This window comes from Pempheris klunzingeri, chromosome 8 (genome assembly GCF_042242105.1).
Source record: "Pempheris klunzingeri isolate RE-2024b chromosome 8, fPemKlu1.hap1, whole genome shotgun sequence".
In the NCBI taxonomy this organism is placed as follows: domain Eukaryota; kingdom Metazoa; phylum Chordata; class Actinopteri; order Acropomatiformes; family Pempheridae; genus Pempheris; species Pempheris klunzingeri.
The window spans coordinates 13986304-14006016 of NC_092019.1; the positions used below are offsets into that span (position 1 = coordinate 13986304).

Below are 19713 nucleotides of genomic sequence, written 5' to 3' on the forward strand. Positions count from 1 at the left end.
TACCTCTCTAGGACGACCCCCTTTAGAAAGTATGTCCAACAAGTCTGCAGATGAAATAAAGTAGAATCGAGGAAAGGCAAGTCTCTTTGCCTCCAGGTATTTAGCAAGAGCTTTTTCACACAATGCCAGCCTGTTAAAGGAGAGCGTATGGAAACAGTGAGCACAAAACATTAAACTGTGAACAGTCAAATGAGGGTGCAATGAAGTAAAAGTGAACCTTTTTTGTAGATCCTCCAACTTCTCAAATAGATGAGTTTTGTTGGTGGCCTCAATAACATTTTTAGTCTTAGCACTGTCCAACATTAACTCCTGTAAGAACCAAAATCCTCATGTTTATAATGATGAAAACAATAAAATTTGCATGACTACATGACTGGCACATAAGTGCATACCTGAAATTCTGCATCTATTGCTTGGAATCTGTGTGCATCTGCAGGAAGCTGTTGGCAGATGTCATCACAGCCTTTGAATATGCTTTCCTGGTAGGCCCATGTCCTTTGGACCTCCATCCAGACCATCAGCACAGAGTCAGCCACAGTCAGCTGTCTCTGTAGTTCCACTACCTGGACCAGGAAGTGATCTACATGCTTGCTCTGAAAGATGGCCTGCAGTTGAACCTTGAGGACGGGGACATAGAGACATGAGTGTAGCCTATCAAAAGGATTTGGTCTAACACAAAAACATAATATCTTGATAACCTTAACCTCATAACATATGTCGGTTTAATTCAATGCATATTCAACCTCATCAGCATGCCATGTCATAAAAAGTGGGGGAGGGAAGTAGTCTGTTTACACAAAGATGAAGGCACTAAAGTGGCAAGACTTCTAATTGCTGGCTATAACCCCCCAATGCATCTGGTGTACATGTACAAAGACCGCCATGGTGCAACAATACCCTTAGTCCTGCAGCAGCTATAAATCTAAAGACTCAATAGGGACCTCTCCAGTCTCAGTTGTGTTGTTAGACAGTCAGACGGGGCGGCCCCTTTCTGCACTCTCATCTCTATTCAGCACTTAACTATGAGTGCTTCTCACAGACAACCGATCTTGAGAACTTCTTCTGCTCTGCAGTCATTATGTAGTTACACTATAAGGTAACAAATAAAGTCTTTCTATAAATATCAGTAACTAAGATATTTACCTGATGGTCCTCAAGTGTTTCAATTAGTTCCTCGTCACATTTCAGAAGGGGCACAGAGGTTTGGTAATGGTCCTCATATGAAAGTTCCATGGTTGCCCATGTTTGACTTATTTCTGTCACAATCTGAAATAAACAGTAATGGACAGCACAATGTTCAAATGTTTGAAAACAACCCAACACAACACTTTTGGTAACTCCTTAACCGAATATAGAAACTGTCGTTGTCCAATGAAAACCGTGTTTTTCCAAATTTGGTGATTTCAGTTACAGATTAAGTGATTTCAAGATTAAGTATTCCTTTATGGACTGAGAAAACTCTCATACTTCTTGTGCTAAATAAACCATTTGAAACCCATTGGATTATCTGAGAAATACACTATCACAGATCTGTGTTTAATTATGTCTGAAAAGTTAATGCTTTGGAGATACATAGTTTTCAAACAACATAATAGGCCATGTACATGAGGTTAGCTCCTAGTGCAATGTCATTACTTTTTTCGTATGCATCCTGAGATAGAAACTATAAGACCCCTCGACTTTCAAGAGCTTATCTGCACTCTTATTCATAATGCATAGTCCTATCAGGAGTCCTGTTATTTTTCACTGAAAACATGCATCAATATAGAAGGATGTTTACAATAGCCAAAATGATAAGAAGATTTCTAGACTAATTACATCGCAAGAATTACTTTTCCTTTATCCACAACATTTTAAATGACGTGCTAGCTTGTAAATTGATAACACTTTGCCGCTTAACCTTTTATACCAGAAATGCTGTGTGCAACAGTACATAGCATTATGTAATTTGCCATTGTGTCTGAAAGGAACTGAAAAACAACCTTCTCTATGGCCATTTCTTTGACCGCTTTATCCACTATGTGGCGAACTTCGTCCTCCAATAAATGGAGCTGCAGAGCCAAGAGGTCTTCCAAGGTGGTGCTGTCAGTCACAGTGAAGTCCATCTATTTAAAAAAAATATATTGTCATAATGCAAAGTCTCACATTTCTATCATGCAAGAAAAAAGCACTGGTGTATCGTAAGACCTCTGCTGTGTGTATTTATGCACCTGTGTTGTTCTAATTAGCTGCACCCAGTGGCGCTCTCGGATTGCCAGGTTCTGTAGCTGACACACAGCCCGCAGTGACGTCAACAGGTTCTTTACATAAAGGTCTAACCCAGAATACACATCCCACATGCGAGCCTCTTTGTCAAGCTTCCGTATGTCCTACACAAACAGGAGGTAGGTAAACATAATTAGTTATTAGGGGCATCTGTTACAAACAGCAATGGTGCATGACAGCAAGACAGCAGGAGAGATGCGCTGGTGTGATGAAGCACTGTTGGTGACCTCACCTTGGCAAACCTCCTCAATTCTGCATCCATCTGGTCCACGTTTATCTGCCTCCATTTGGTCATTGTCCAGTTTTCCACACTGCTCTGTATAGATAAAGATGAATTCGGAGGGGTCAATGGGCTGGGGGTGCTTAATGGGGACATTTAGAGGCTAGAGGGTATTCAAAGAATCAATGACGGTCTCCAAGAGGACAGGCTGGTGAAGTTATTGAGTTATTGGGGTATTGTAGTGGGGTGATGACGCTTTCAGCTGCATTTACATTTCCTTTAGAATAGTGACATTAAAGTATACAAAATACATTAAACTACTTACCTGCACAAATACAACAATGTCCCACAGTTCTTTGAGGATTGTGATCTCTCGTCTGCAGAGCTTGATGTCTCTGTAGTCAGGAATAGTAACTTCAAACAGATTTGTGGACTCCTGAAGCTCTGCTAGCTCTTTCTCCATGTCTCCCATTGCTTTTTCAGACTAAGACACAGCAAATGGCAATTGTTACTTTAAGTGTACAGTATAATACAATGGTATTTTAACCATGTAATCAAGCCATGGTTAAGTTCCTACTTTCTCCAGACTGATGTAGGGATGAACTGCATTGTAACTGAAGGGTGCCATTGCTCTGAACATCTCCCTGAATTTGCCTTGTTTCACCTGAAAAATAACAACCACTTTAATGTCTTTTCACACTGGGATATACAGCACAATACATTAGATTCCACAATGCATATATTGTTTCTTTGACAAAACAAGGTTTAAGTGATCTGTCACCTCAAATGCCATGCATTGTTTTCGTAAAACCATCACTTCTGCATTCTGAATGGGTGACACCTCATGCCTCACTTTCACTGCCAGTTTTTTTGCCTCGCTCCACTTCTCAGGAAGTTCCTATGGGGAGAATCATTTTTAATTTCTCAAAAGTTGTGAATAAAGGATTATATTGTTTTAGTTTAGTGAAAGTGACAAGAAAAAAAGAGCATAATAGGAGCATTAACACATCCCTTTCCTCACCTCCAGCTGAGAATAGACCTGGTCTGGTATGGTCACTCCATATTGTTCCAGGAGGATTATTGTATCTCTAAGAGGCTCAAACATCTTGTCTGTGGCAGTTTGTCTGTCTCTGACAGCCAACAGGTGACTCATCACTTCCACCATGCCACAGTGGTTTCCTTTAACCACAGGCTGCCCTAGCCCTTCAACAGTGGCTCGCACAAATTTCTGCAGCTCATCAAGACTGAGTGAGAGAGCATGCACAGTGAGAACACTGATGTTACAGCATGGTCTGCATTTAATAGCTATGTAGAAATTAATCATTTTACCTGTTAGTTACATATGTCAGGAGGTGTTCTTTGAAAAGCCAGCTCCACTTCTTTAAAGTGTTAAGGAGGCTCACTTTAAAGAATCTGATATCCACCCGAAACCATCCATTGAAGACTCTGAAGTCTTCAAGCTTGGAAATTTCAGCATACAGATCCTCATAATAATCTATCTGTAAAATGAAGATCACAACAGCGATTACAAGACACCTGCCATGTATGGGAAAAATGAAACTGATGATTTAAAATAGCCTCTTACCTGTTCTTTAAAGTTATCGATTGTAGGTGGGCTCTCAGGGAGTGCATCTGCTCCATAAGTCTCCATCTCTTCAGCTGTAAGTACACGTCCGTACAGGAGAAACTGGCTGAGAAACTCAGCCTTGTCATCTTGCCAGAGATGGGTGTAGCAGTCAAACTTTCTCTGGTAATTTATTGCTTTCTTGAGGACATTCTCAACTCGCTCCATTATTTCCTGTCTCAGGTCCAACAAATCTAGCATGTCATCCATTACATCCTGTAAGAGTTATATTACACAACATAACATGAGGAGAATCTACTATTTGTGGAAGAACACACTATGATGAGTTTAGAAAGATTGGCACAGCAGTAGAGTAACCCTTTCAGTTTTTTTAGGTGTTGAAATAAAATACTTCTTTATAAATAACTTATTTGAACTATTATAAGATAAAGTATGTCCAAATCTTTTGAACAGATAATATATTTGATACCATCCCTGGTGATAATAATAATTGTGAACTTTACTTAAAACACCCCATGAAATCCAAATCAAGACTATAATTGTCAAGTGTCTCGTCTTAAACAACATCTCATGTGGCTTGCATTCACATGCATTCATTTATTTTGCTACTGTAAGACCAGTAAGCCAAATCTTTGCTCTGGTAGGGACAATTTGAAGGTCTATAAACACCTGTAATAACTCTAATAAAGTCATACATTTCCCATTGATGTGAGATAGAGTGTTACACACAGACATCTGCAATATTGGGGCCCTTGTAACATATATGCAAAAACATCGCTATCTACTGAGAGACTGTAGTTTTTCTATACTATTCTATCTTAGGTGACTTAGTGGTTTATCTGACGTTTGGCTCATATATTATAGTCCATCTCTCTGGTAAACAAAGACGGTTAAAACAAATATCTTGTCCCACTCCAAACATTTCACTGTAACTTTTGCTTTGATTTTCTACTTATGTTCTTGCACAGGGGAAAATGAAACTGATTTTAACTGAACCAAACCACTGCAATATGTTAAGAAAGTCTGTTTAAACATTCAAATCCACAGCTAGTACCTGGTAGCTCTCCGTGCTAAGATGAGCATCCACTCTGTTGATATTCACTGAAGTCTTGAATATGTCTCCAACCAGTCCCTCTATTAGCTCATAGAGCCCATCCCCTGCATCACGCTCCAGCAAGGGTACGAAGGCCATTCCTGAGCTAATCAGCATCAAATGAGCCTCAAACAGAGGTGTCTGGTTTGGCCATGGTTGCATGTTGTCTGCAAAGAACTGAAGAGAGTGGCTGATGTAGCTGAAGAACCCCTCCACCACCATCTCATCCACATACTCCAGATAGGACTGCCAAGCCTCTGATGCAGGGTCAGCATGGAAAAGGGCCATATTCTCCTGATAAAATATTAGGATGTTGGAGAGATGGTGAGCACAAAAACTGTCAACATTTTGGCTCTAGACTTTGTGGTTTAGACTTCTAGAGATAGAGCAGGTTGTCACATTCAGCTTGGGGGATTCAGAATAACTAGAGCATATCCCAAGTGCTGGAACATGTCAAAGTTAAGTAAAATCATTAGTGTATTATTATCAGCTTTAAATACGACCATGTTATGTGGTACAGGACAGGTAAAGATTACGTTTTGATTTATTTATTTATCATATCTGCATTATCCTATCATAAGAATACTGAATCCAAAGCCAAAGTCAAGTACAAATTATGAAACAGAAATGTCCTTTAAAATGTGCTGTAATCTGATTTAGATGATATCAGGATCTCTACAACATATTAAAAGTAAAGTAAAAGTACAGCACAAGTATTTATGAAAAATCTATAATAAATAAGAGTGAATATTATATCATAAATCCAGCTATACGCACCTGTACCAGTTTGTGGATAGAGTCTCCATCCTTCTTCACAGAGCTGTACTTCTTGTTGACACGGTCCCCCCTGTCTTCCAGCTGTATGAGCAAGCCTTTCTTGTTGTCCTTTCTGCAAAACATGGCCTGTTTGTTCCATCCCTTCATCATTGATTGGATGGCTTCGCAATTTTCCTTGGCTCTACTGACTCGACACACAAGGTCGTGGACCAGGTCTTTGATGGTGCTGATGAAGTTCCAACAGTCCGGGTCGTGCCAAGTCAAGTCAGACTCTGCTCTTTTCAGCTGCAGGTCTATGGATTCCAGCTCAGTTCTGATAAGAGGAAGTTCCACCTCTAGCACGGTGTGCTTTAGTTTGTTGTACCACTGTACTAATAGCTGCAGACTGCTCACATACTGGAAAATACAATTGTGCAGACAGGATATATTTTGAGATGCAGACTGTGTATAAGATAATAAGAAATACATATTGGTTGACTCAAACAGGTGTGCATGAGTGTAAATGAGCCCATAAAGTGATATGTTGTTTTGTTACCTTTGCCAACATGAAACGCTTCTCATAAACAGTCATTGCAGCTGCAGGGATCTTGATCTGACTGAGAGTCTGAATATACTTCACATCTTTCAAGACTTCTGTCAGCTGAGCAGTGAAAGGAAATAGTGATTAACTCATATACATAGTCACAATAGGGTGGTGGTAAAATGTTATTCTAAACTGACAGAAACCCTTTGAGAATATAGTGACATCAAATATCAAATATCAAATAACTAAGTGGTGACCTGCTTCTGGGTTTTGCACAATTTGTTCTTTGGTCAATCCTATTAAACTAAAAGCTAAAAACAGAGATCCCAGTTTTGAAAAGATTACATCAATTACCTTTGGATTGAAGTTGACTGAGATCAGGCCAGATGAGGTATCTCTGGAGAGAAGGGGCTGGTTTAGGTTGATCAGACAGGCCTGTTCCAAACCACTACACCAGTCAGAGTAAATGTCTTCTTCATATTTGTCCAGGAGACTCAGCATCTCCATATACATGCGGTGCTCCTTCACCATCTCTACACCTCTTGCAGGCCTGGAAATATTGCAAAATTGTGAGACAACTGTCATTTTTAAGCCTTGCCATCTCTTGCCTGTTCTATGCACTGTATCTCTTATCTATATATAAACCTCTATTAGCTATTGTTTGTAACTAATGCATTCATTCACTCGAAAGAGATGAGTGTTTTTACTAACATGTCAAACAATAATCTGATTTTTTCCCATGGTGTTTGAATGCGTTCTCTGAGCATTTTTGCCCACTTCAAAGCTCCAGATGTGTGAGCCATGTTCTTAGTCAGCCCTCTTCCCATCTGTAAAGAAAGAATGGATAAGGGTTGTTGCATGGAAAATATCTATTGTAGCTTGAACACATATTGCTAATATCCATTTTGCTTCCAGTACCTGATTGAGCAGACTTTTACATTTCTCCAGCTCTTCTCGGAAATGTTGCTGCAGTAGAAGGAAGTTGGGACTGAATATTTGCCTAATTAGTTTTCTCTCCAGAAAGGGTTGAACAACAGTTATCAGCTAAAAGACAAAAAAAACAAAGATGTCGGTGACCCACTTGACAGCACCATCACTATTCACTTTATGAAAACTGCCATCATCATCATCATCCTATTATCCAGTCTTGCTTACTTTAAATGCTGATTCCAGTCCTGAGCAGTCCTTAAAGGCCAAGCATAGAAGGCTGGCAAGGCGGCATTCAAAGTCCACGATTCTCGTTTTGAAATCCTTATACTCGTTTTCAAAGTCCTTATGACATAATTAACAATTCAACAGTATTTAATCATGGACACTGATGTAAAATTGTGCATTATGAATCTATGCAGTTCACTAAAATCGTAATTAGCAGTGTAAATGGCAATAAAAATGATTTCACCTGAGAGTTCAAGTCAAGTGGGCTGTTTTGACTGTGCTTCAGCGCTTGACAGTGGTTACTGAACTCTTTATACATCTGAGCAGCATGCTCACTGTAGAGTTTGCCTTTAAGTCCACCAAATTCCAGCTTTTCCATCCTCTGAAAGTCCAGAATAATTTCAAACAAGTCCTGCAGAGATAACATATTAGAATGGGAAACAAAACCACATAAAAATGCAACTCACTGTGATACCAGAAAACAAAAACAAAAATCTGATCTCACCTCCAGCTGTAGCATACGATTAAGGAACTGGTTGAAACGTGCAAAAATTATGGCAGATGGGAAATCCCAGGGTGCATGTTTTACATGGCTGGCCAACCTCTCCCTCTGGGTCTGGTAACTGTCTCTGAAACATCTAAAGACTTTAATAACCCTCTTCACCATTTGTTGACTTTCCTCTGGAGCATCTCTGAGTAGCAGATCTGCAGAGAGGTATGCAGAAGCCTAAAGGATGAAAGAAGATCTGTGAAACTGTTCACACATACAGCCAGTAATTGAAGTAATTACATCAGTGTTACAGCAAAGCCTAATTGATAAAATTCCATGTGCTGTGTCTAATTTCATTCACAACAATTTCACATGTATGTGTCACTTAATGTTACCCATCACTACTGGTGGTTCTCATAAGGATTCTAACCTGTTCGATGAACAGATTGCAAACTTCCTGCAGTAACACCACAATGCGTGCTGGTCTTTGATAAGACTGGCAGTTGTTCCAGATAAGGAAGAGAGTGTTTAACAGTGCAGGGGTGAATGTGTCAATACGAGGAAAGCCTTCTTTTTCCAGTTGAGCCAGCTGTGCATGTAGTGGCTGTAGATGGAGGTCAATGTCCTGGGCTTCTTGAAGTGCTTTTGATTGAGAAAAAAAAAATCTTTGTTAAACTAAAATAACATCATCATAGATAATACGTTTTGGTAATCATATTATGCTGTGCATCAGACAAATGACAAGGTGCAAACTACAGTATGTCCTCTTTGGCTAATCTTACCATCAAATACATTTCCAATTAGGGTCTTGATTGTTGGATAATAGCTGCTATCCATCACCTCTAACATCTTTGCCATCTTCTGAGCAATGGGACTCTGAAGCTACAAAGGAAAGTACCACACACTTCAACAAAGACTGGAATGTCAGGTGACAAATTTTTTTTAATAATCTTTAACCCTTTAACCTTCTGCTCAACCATATGGTAGAGCACATTTTGACTCACTATATCTTATTGAAAACATGTTTTACTTACGACATCTCAACCATTTGGTAGAGGCCAATATTTCAAAAAATGTGGGGTCTGTTCATAAATTAGTGTAATTAGTGCCCCAAGGAAATAAAATATATAAAGAATAATTTTTTTCATTGCTTTTTTCTTGGTGAGGACGTTAAAGGGTTAAAGTGAAGATCAGGAGAAAAACGGAGCATGCCTGATTATACACGTTGCGTATGTTGCTCTTCCGGGACGCCCAAAACTTCAGCTCTGCATTGGGCCCTGGATTACAGCCTGTCAGAAGTAGGTCGGATGAATCCTCCTTTAAAATTTTCTGGATTAGACTGGTCCAGTTGATGACCTGTGTCTCTATGGCATGGGCCAGTGCAATGTCATAGCTATTATACCTGAGTATGAAAATGCATGATGAGAGTGTTTGTTAGTACTTACAGTATAAGCAGAGATCCCCTTCTCTGCAACAAAAGCAAATTGTGTGTTTTCTTACATTTCGAAGGTGCTGTATGACTTTTCTATCCAGTCTGTTGCAGTTGGGACAGGGAGGATAGTTTTCCCTAAAATCTGTCCCTGCACAACTAATGTCTTATTGCCCATGCTCTCAACATGTCGAATGATGTCCTCAGACATCAGATTTGGCCACATCTGGTGGTTTTTGTTGTTTGACAGCAGTGGAACACATACCTGGGGAAGAAATACAGAATGAATTCACTCAGAACTCAATAAGGAAAGCTAGAAATCTGCATAACAATAACAACTGACAGCACACACAACAAAATGCTTTTTTAATAAGATTGGCGTAGGGTGGAGGGCATAACAAACACCTGCTCAACTGTGCTTGACAGCTGCAGCAGTGGTGACGGAGACAGGAGGCCAAAGAGCAGAAGATCTCTGTAGTTTTCAGTACTGATGGGAACAGCTGTCTTCTTGAGGATAAAGATTTGCTTGTTTTGAGCAACACCTGGAACCTGCAATTGAAATAATATCACAAGATTGTATTAAGAACAGATATGAAGCTTCCACACAATTAAATAAAATCTGTCCAACAACATTTTGTAACCCTAGCTAGCTTACCAGTCAAGTGTACCCAGGCTAAGCTAGCCAACCTAGATACCTACGAAGCTACTAGCCTAATGTGAGTGGAGAGTCTAACCATACCTCATTAGAAGCGACCAGACAACCTTTTTTAGAGGAAGAGAAAAATATAACAGACTTCTTTTCAAAGAAGTCTCTCAGACGTGTTTGAAACTCTTCGTTGACAGCACTTGTCTCCCATATCTGGCGGTGCAGTCGCAGTAGCCCACGAAGTTTTTCCTCGACAAACTTTACTCTGAAGTCCTCCAGGAAGGAAGGCTGGACACTGTCGTCGTCCGACATGATAGCCCTGAGTCTACATAACTTAGCCCCTCAACAACACGGGAGGGGGGAAAGAAAAACTGGTTTGGAAAAGCTTCGTGTTGGGTTAGTTTTACGTTAAAGCATATAAGCTAACTGTGTCTGTGGAGAAGACTGGATGAGACCCGGGGGCGGCTCAGCGTTCCGTTGCTGAGCAACAGCCACTATCCTCAATCACTGCCGGGTCTGTGTCTTTATCCCGTAAATTATACAGAAATGGACAATTTTATAGAAATGATTCCCCTCTGGAAGTAATTAAGTCCATCTTTGTAGCTACTATACCACTGATTGTACCATTTTACATGATCTCAAATGACCAAAATTTTCTCAGCCTTTCCCTAGAATAAAATCTACCGTAGGCCTATTTTGCTTTGTGATTGAATGATGTGAGTAGGCTTATCAGTGGTCACTCTTCTAAGACATGTTTAGTAAATACTTTTTAAAACTTGGGTGATTAGGTTTGACTGATATGACTTAGAAAGAGGACGTGCACTTTTTTATTAAAGTTCAAATAATAGCTGAGCTCAAACTAAAACTACATGTCTGATTAAAGGTTTAACTCACTGACGTGTGCTGACATGCTTGTACCTTTGAGCTATAGTTGTTTTGTTGGGCTGTTGACATGTATATATATATATAGACACACACACATACACAATATATACAATATTTCAAACATTCCTTGTTTAAACATGCAAATCTCTGGCTCCTTTTATGACACATATGCCCCCTTTGTGGCAGGACTGGACTTGAGGGAGCCTACGTATTGCAGCCACAGACTGTAGTAAAATGTATGTGATGTGTGTGTGTGTGTGTGTGTGTGTGTGTGTGTGTGTGTGTGTGTGGCTGGTTTGACTGTTGTCTTGGCAGCAGAGCATTGTACTCAGCAACTGCTATTTACAAGGCACTTCACTAGTCCTAAAATAAAAAACCGTGATTGTTTGGAGTAGCTTGAAGGTTTAGATAGCTGAGTGGTATCCTGTTTAGTTAGTGAATGCTTCAATTTAAGTATTTTTGTATAGTGTTTTGATATGCTGGACGTAAAGGATATTATGCAGGATATAACAGTTTATACAGTCTCTGGAAAATGCACTCTTTATTGACTTTTTTCTGCTTTTTTCACATTAAGAAACTGATCCTCAGGAAAAAAAAAAAGGAGAGGAAAGTGAGACAAGCTCGACAAACTTGAGTTTTGCAGGTGGCTCTACTGTTTTGGACCTCACCACTAACAATGACAAGACCACCTACGGGGAAGAGATTGCCTGCCTGTTGCTATGGTGCTAATAACAAGTTGGAGGCAATGCATTCAAGCAAATAAGATGAAGATGGTTCCTGATGTAATCCACATGCTCATTTTACTCTGAAAATCAGCACAGATGTTAACATGGTTGAGAACATGAGTCATTTAACTTGCTAAAGACCAGACAACCCTTACAGACTCAAATGAGATGAAATCATTACAACTATCACTACAATATGGAAAGAGAGAGAAAAGTCAACATCTTAAAATCCACTCCATGTACGACTGTAGCTAAGTATCTTTCTCCTCCTTCATCATAGGTTGGCCTCACTCTCAATAAAGACTAAAACAAATTAAGAAACATCTTTTGCAATATCACTTTGTGCCAGCTGTCGCTGATCCAGGAGCTGTAACATTAGAAAGTGTGCAAGACAGACTGCACCAATCGCGCACTCCCAAGCAACCAAAAACTATTTCTAAGGAAACAGTGCAGTTCAAACCTGGCACTATACCTGCCACCTCGACCGTTTTCCTGCCAAGGCTTGTTACACTGCTGAGCTAGCCGTCCTTATATCTCCATCTACTGCTTGTTGTGCACTCTGCTGCAACAAAGAATGTGCTGCACTCTGATTGGGAATATTTAAGTTCATTTATCACCCATATTCATTGTCATTTGTATTGAAATTAAAGTTCTTATTGTGCATATTGCATTTTGCCTGTTGGCTTTCAAAATTGCACGAGGTACATTTGTAACACGAAGCAGCTCATCAATGACTGGTAGTGTCAACAGTATTTTGTTGATGATGCCGTATTGATTCCTAAGCTGAATCACAATGCAGCGCTCCATCATGACAGCCAGTCAATCCAACATGCAGCGGCGGGCAAGCAAATGTGTTATCTGAGCCAAATATCAGTTGTTGTTTATTTAATGATGTACAGTTTCTGATTCTATACCAAGCTGTCTCTGTATACTGAAACCACAGAAGTGTTGTTCTTCACTCTTACAATCAAACATGTCGTTTCAAAGTATACAAGAGGTATGATAATGGTTTTGTTACATTACTGCTAATTATATCTACCTTTATCAGCAGTCAAACAATTAGGTTTCACTCCAAAATAACATGATTATTGTATTTCTAGACGACCACCGCCTCACCTGGCTAAATCTTTGCTAAGGTGCTGGAAGAATAAAAAATCTCAAACTGATTAAAAAGGTTTCCGCACATCACTGTAATAGTTACGCTTTCAGTCTATCAGACTTCCAACAGAGCACACATGAAACAACAATGGACAACAAACAGTATTTCTACCTGTCTCCCCATTGTTGTTTCATGATTGTTGCATTGAAAAAATGAAATCTAATACAAATTCACATTCAGAAAACAGTTTGCCTATTGCAGTGCTTTCCTTTTTAGCCTTTTTAGATTTTGTTGTTTTTGTGAGTTCACTGTAATATTGGAGGCAGAGATGTGATACACAAGGCAAACTGATGTTTTTCATATTATACTTCCAACAGCCACCTGCTGTGTGTGTGTGTAGTATAACATCTGACATGTGACCCCAGGATGTGCGTGGGTCCTCACCGCAAGGCCGCCCTCTGCAGGACTAGTCTGGGCTACTCTCAATCATTATGATCTCTGTAAAGAAAATATTGATAGATAGACAGGTCCGTTTTCTATTTTTAGCACCAGATCAGAGATTCTTCCCACAGATTCTCTGTCCTCAGGCCCATAAGATGATATGGAAGGTAAAATCGCTATCTGCTTTATCTTTCTTGTTTGATAAGAATAAAAGAAATTATACAGTGAACCTTTGTGAAAATGCTTAATTAATTAGATTTTGGACTTGAAATGTTGTTATGTGCCTCTCGGAGTGCGCACACCATCACCCTCAGTATCGTCCTGTAGAGGGCACTGGCTTTTCTCTTTTGACAGATCTTTGGTGGGTCCGAGGAAACACAGGAGATCCAGAGGGGAAACAAGATAGTTTGAGTTTGTTCATGATAGATAGATAGATAGATAGATAGATAGATAGATAGATAGATAGATAGATAGATAGATAGATTTTTTCGCCATAAACCGGCCTTCTTCTCTTTCTTTCTTTTTTTTACTACTATTATCATATGCCTAATAACGAAGAAATGGCAAGCAGCTAGTTGGCAAAAGTCAAGACATCAATTGGTACGTATTTAAAAACACAGACACGTCAGGAGGGGAGCGCGCAGCGGACGTCTATTGTTTCTCGACCTCCTGTTCATATAATAATTGATCACATTGACTAAATAATAATATCTCGTCAGTCACTCCTTCATAAGCCATTGCTCCACCTGTCTAGTGTTGCTGTGTGGTGGCAAATAATAGCCTACATGTGGGCTTCTATGATGAAATGTAAAAAAAAAAAAAAACTGCTGCGCGCCCAACCGGACAGTGGGATCTCTGTTGCCAGATCACTCAAAATCCGACCAAATAGTGTTAAAGCTCTTGGGGTGTTATGTAAGCCCCAGAATGAACAAATTTGTTAGCCCACACCCGAGGGCATCTGGTGATGGATATGCTGTCCTGGGGGAGTGGGGAAGCCGCAGTACAACAGCCGGCCGCTTATCTTGAAAGGCTTGTTTTAAGTGCTCCTCTGCTGGGAAACAAAAGCTTTAAGAGCACCCATTACCTTACAATTGTTGTACAATCCCCATTGTTTAGTTAGTTCACACACATAGGTATTAGAGCATATGCCATGCATTAGGCTTAGGTTTAACCCAACTGGTTCGTGGTTTCTATGGATGGATGAGAATGAGAATATAAAATCCTTATTAGCCAGATTAATCCAAAGTACATCAGTCTATGGTGTGAGAACAAGATTCTAGAAATGTTATTTTTAGTAGTTGCTCTGTGTGTGCATTAAATTAAAAGCCATTGTCTGTAGTATGTGTGTGTCTACAAGGCCGTGTGGGGTGAGTGCCTTGTGGAGGAAGCTGGGTTCAGGCGGTTTGGTAGGACTCCCCTGAGGATGGCCAGGCCACTTGTCTCTAAGGGGCTGGTTTATCCCACTTAATCAGCATCCTGAGAGACTGGCACTGCCCCCATGGCCATAATGCCTGAGGTCACTGTGGGCTCCTCAAAATGAAGTGAAGCCTCACCAGACAATGCTGCTGTCAATCAGCCTTAACCTGAGCTGGGCCCTTTATTCCTCATATAGTGTACTTGTGTAATCATTCACTCCATAAATGCAAATGATCTCATCAATGTTTTGACTAACACAGGGCAAGGATACATAGAGAGTGTTTTTGCATATCAAATACTTGGATTTCTCACAGTACAGTTTCCCTTCCTGGAGACTGCAAATGGAATATGCAGAAGGGGCAAATAATGGATGTCCTCTTTGCAATGTTAATCACACATACACCTGCTGAGATGAGAATCTAGCCCTCCTTATATGGCTGGCAAACATATCCAGATATAGATAAGTAAAATGGTTAATTCTGCTTGTCCCTGTAGGGGAAATAACCCTTCTTAGGCTGATCAACATAGCCAGATGCTGCTGAAAATACATTTATTTAAAAAGCTAACAAGATAATGGAGATGCAGGAAAACGCTTCCTGCAATTTGCAGTAACTCATCCTCTTCGTTTAGACATAATTTGTACTTGTTTGGATGCCACATACAGTCAGTGGTTTGGGGTTTGTAGCGGTAATGTCCCAGGGGCTTCTGTCAGTCCAGCACCATTATAAATGACAGAGATGAGTGAGCCTCCTTGGCTGTTTCTCAACATGCTGGCTTCCTTGGGGCCTTGTGTAGCCTTTGCAGAGCGTGTGCCCTTTTGATTTCCTAATCCCAGCACGAGCTGTGGAATGCTGGCTCTCCATGAGACATTCCACTCACAGGCCGTGATTTATGCTCTTGTGGTGCAAGGCTCAGTGGTGAGAGGATCACAGGTGTTGTGGAGCCTCAGTAAAAACTTTTAATATGCACACCTCGTGGTCTCTGGCAGGGCCTGGCGCAAGGATTACTGCCATTCAGAGGGGGGATGGGTCAATAAGTGTTTAAAATTCATCTGAGGCCTTACAGTCCGATAGCTATTATACAAACATCCATGTATGTTTTTCCAGCGGAGGTACAGTATTATACTGGATCATTATCAACTATAAGCAGCATTGTCTGGCTTATTTCAATATTGTCAGTAGGAATGAATTAAAAAAGTTTGTCTAGTTTCATGCTATTTACTATTCTCATAGCATGATAATATAAAAATCAGTAAAATAAATGAGATATTCATTGTTTATATATTCTAAGCCAGCAAAGGCATTGGCACCAGTTATCCTCGCTGTTAATTACTGCATTGTTGACTGTGTAGTTAATTCCCGCTTTTAAGTGAAAGGGTCGACCTTTGCTCATGTCACAGTAAAAGTCTCTGCGTAAAATCAAGAGTGCAAACATTCAGAGCTCAAGTGTTTGTCCTCCTTGTAGCCACCACATTATTGGGCATCTTCTTGATGCCCAATAATGTGGTGATTAAAGCTTTGGGAGATCATCCTTTTATCATGCAAACTGAACTGGAATCAGGGGTTTATTTTAAATTCCTCAAGGTTTAAAAAAATAAAATAAAAATAAAAAAGTGATTTACTCCCCACTGGCCGCGTTGTCAGACTAACGATTGTGTGAATGGATGTGTGACCGTTTGCACGGCAGTAGTCCAGATAATGCTGCATTTCATGCATATGTGTCTTTGAGACGTGTGTTATGAAAATAAACTTACAATCAATGCCAATCTCCGTAGGCTCAGGCAGCTTTTATTTGACTATTACTATAATCTAGCATTTTTCTGAATAATGTTATAACGCTGACGGGGGAAACAGATGTAGTTCATCATTAAATGCGATGACACTAATTATGCCGTATCCTCCCATCAAAAAAAAAATTTCCATTCAGTGATTTATTTGGGTTCTTCCTGCCAGTGAGGCAGATTTTGTCATGACATGTCACAGACAACTTCATGTGCACTAACAACCTTCCAGCATGATTTAATAACAGTGATCTGTGTTAATCACCTGCCCTCCCTTTTCCGCTTTCGGTACTTTGCCAGAAGGATTGCTGTAAACTGAACCAACTTACCTGACTGCAACTACCTCGTCCTCTAATGGCTGCATCAGACCCCACCCCCCCCTTTCTTTGACTTGTTATCTAGGCATAGAGGTCAGAAAGGCATTTCAGTCCTGTAGCCAAGTGTGTGCTGGAAGTGGAGTGACCTTTTCAACTTTATTGTGAGTCCCTGAAGCTGTTGTGGTTTGGGCAGTCTTTCTCTCATGTTGGTCTTCATACAGTATGTTGGATGATACTTTGATTAGAAATGAATGAGACTGGGATTTACAGACTGAAATTATATATTATATATATATGCATAAAATTATTGAATTTGAATATTGTAATTTTTTAAGCTCTTTATTGTGTTAAATGCAACCGTTTGTAAATTTATCACATAAAATCCAAATTGCATTGAAATTATTTTTGCTTTCAATATCAAAAATGTGAAAATATAAATGCTGCTTGAAAAAATGAAAAAGAAATGTTTCATTTAGTCATTTTAGCTTGTTAAACTGCTGCAACACCTCAAACTGTTACAACCTCTGAATATCCGTAGCACTGTCAGAATTCCACCTCTGAATTTATGCTAAAAAATGTTCCTCCCCAAGGTTACATAGCAGATTCATTTAGTCCTTACTGTGCCGCACCCCATCTCCCTCTCCCTCCTTCCCGTCCTCCTCTTTCTTTCCCATGTCCATTAGACCTTGCAGACTAATCGAGCAGCACCAATTGCTCCCGTGGTGAGATCATTAAGTAAATTATTTTAAGATCAAACGGTTAGCAGCCACAATGAAGTCCTGTGTAATGGTAAAAGCCTCAGAGGCTGCCACCCACCCCTCTCTCAAATTAAAGCCCAGTGGGGAGAGCTCTGCACCTCTCAGGTGGATGCCCCCACCATTAGGCCTTTTAGCTGCAGGCTAAGGTAGGACCCACTAATTGGTCCTTTGAACAAAACTAACACACTGACAGGATCTGACTTGTATGCAGCTTAAGAGTGCAAAATTGTTCCTGGTCAAAGACAGCAGTTTTAAAGCACTGTAATAGTCCACCTATAGAGAAAGTCAACGTAGACTTGTGGAAAGGTGGCAACATACGGGTGATCATTTTTAAGGAGGGATTTAAAAAGAGGGAGAGACTTCTTCTTACCATTTGGTTTATTTATCACTAGTTCCACCGAGAAGCGTTGTTTTTAAAATCACGTGCTCCGACTTGTTGAAAATGTGAATGATGTGTAAAACGCTGTGGAAAAACTATGACAGCACTCTACTCAAGTAGAAGCATTATAGTTTTACTTATATTCTTTCAGGCCAGCTTACTAGTTTAAATCTAAATTTGTAAAATCTAAAAGGCTCCTTTAATGGCAGTAAAATTTTAAAAATCGAACAACGAACAAGGGTCTTGCCTACTTTGTTTTACGCGGAATTTAGAGATAGAAATTACAAAATAATTCAATAATTCGTTCAAAAATGCAGCACATTTGATAAATTAATCAGTGTATTTGACACCTAATTAGTGTTAAGGACACTTATAGTTGATTATTTACAGTGTCTCTGGTCTCAGTTTCCTCAGTTCACCTTGTGTTTTGGTTCATTTGTGTAGATCAGGAAATAAGACTAAGCTTAACAGATCTGAAGCATCAGAAAGTGTAAGAAAGTGCATTTAAGTTTGTGTGTATTTTGCACTGACTCAGTATAAAAGCCATTAGACAGCAATTACTCACAAAGTGCTGTTCTTGGATGGATAGGTTGACAGCTTCCCTTTTAATAGGTCAAGGTCTCTCTCGGCTTAACACATTGAAGGGCATGTACTGTGTGCTCATATAGGGACTAATTTATATACATTAGGCAGCGTTTCATACACTGATGTTGGCCTTCAGAAGTGACATTGTTTCCTCAGATTATTTCACATATGTGACAAAGAAGCTACAGTCTTAAGGACCTAATGCACAACAAAACATTAAAAACAAAGCATCGGCAGTAACGCTGTGCTCTTCCAGTTGTTTATCCTCCTCAGCTGAGGAAGTGTTGAACTTACAGTAGCTTATGGTGTGGAGACAGGAACCAATGCAGCAAAGTGACTGTGAGAGTGATTCATCCTCCTTTGGCATGAAGCGTCGGTGCCATCAATCACATGGTTTTAATTAGTGATGGCTCCCCTTTGTGGCTGAGAAATGTGCATGTAATTCAATTTGGGACTCACTGCTGCCTCAAGAACCCCGCACAAAGATTTGTCAATCCACTGTCACTTCATACACAGTTGGAACAGGTGATATTGATGAGGCTGACCACACTGATCTGCAAAGAATACAGCACATCTCAAAAATATGATACAGTAAAAGAGACACCACGTGTAGTGTGCTTTTTAAAAACATTACAGTGATTAGGATGCATTCATGAATTTATTTTTATTTTTTTATTATTTAAATGTATTTATTTATTTCTGTACTGTCTTATTTGTGAGTCTGATTTATCTATTTCAACGCAGTTTTATTGTGAAATAGTTATACATCTGCAATAAGAAATTAAATAGACAACTACAAACATCTTATTTTGGCACAGTGAATAGAATATTCTTCAAAACTTGAGCCTACAATGAATTTTTTGCGTGTTCGAAATTGTCTGAACCTTTTTTTAACCAAAAATGTGAAATGCACTCGATATTTTATTTTGAAAGGTAATCCAAGGGAAGACAAACAAACAAACAAAATTTGACCGCTGCTGATAAGTGCATATGTCTTTGTCTTGAATTTCCCCGAATGTAAAAAAAACACTTGCTGTGCCCATTTCATTATCAAGTGTCAGTCAACAATGGAGGGATATCAATTATACAGAAATAAATTGAGAGGGGTAAGTCCTTTTTATGAGAAAACAATATTCATTAGCTGC

At 39.6% G+C, this 19713-nt stretch overlaps 1 protein-coding gene across 1 annotated transcript in view; it reads right to left on the reverse strand.

Moving 5' to 3' along the window:
- Positions 1–10495, reverse strand: part of LOC139204868 (dynein axonemal heavy chain 11) — a 37142-nt gene extending 26647 nt beyond the window's left edge. The window contains exons 1-28 of the mRNA XM_070834888.1: positions 10277–10495; positions 9943–10086; positions 9609–9802; positions 9321–9510; positions 8891–8990; positions 8539–8750; positions 8124–8345; positions 7863–8030; positions 7619–7735; positions 7382–7507; positions 7175–7290; positions 6818–7013; positions 6476–6580; positions 5941–6336; positions 5125–5457; positions 4071–4325; positions 3815–3984; positions 3507–3729; positions 3267–3383; positions 3063–3149; positions 2811–2969; positions 2498–2581; positions 2211–2369; positions 1983–2105; positions 1144–1266; positions 393–617; positions 218–309; positions 4–130 (exon numbers count right to left, since the gene is read on the reverse strand). Coding sequence (XP_070690989.1) covers positions 4–130; positions 218–309; positions 393–617; positions 1144–1266; positions 1983–2105; positions 2211–2369; positions 2498–2581; positions 2811–2969; positions 3063–3149; positions 3267–3383; positions 3507–3729; positions 3815–3984; positions 4071–4325; positions 5125–5457; positions 5941–6336; positions 6476–6580; positions 6818–7013; positions 7175–7290; positions 7382–7507; positions 7619–7735; positions 7863–8030; positions 8124–8345; positions 8539–8750; positions 8891–8990; positions 9321–9510; positions 9609–9802; positions 9943–10086; positions 10277–10495 — 4782 coding nt within the window. The remainder of the gene's footprint in view (positions 1–3; positions 131–217; positions 310–392; positions 618–1143; positions 1267–1982; positions 2106–2210; positions 2370–2497; positions 2582–2810; positions 2970–3062; positions 3150–3266; positions 3384–3506; positions 3730–3814; positions 3985–4070; positions 4326–5124; positions 5458–5940; positions 6337–6475; positions 6581–6817; positions 7014–7174; positions 7291–7381; positions 7508–7618; positions 7736–7862; positions 8031–8123; positions 8346–8538; positions 8751–8890; positions 8991–9320; positions 9511–9608; positions 9803–9942; positions 10087–10276) is intronic.
- Between the last annotated feature and the right edge of the window lie 9218 nt (positions 10496–19713).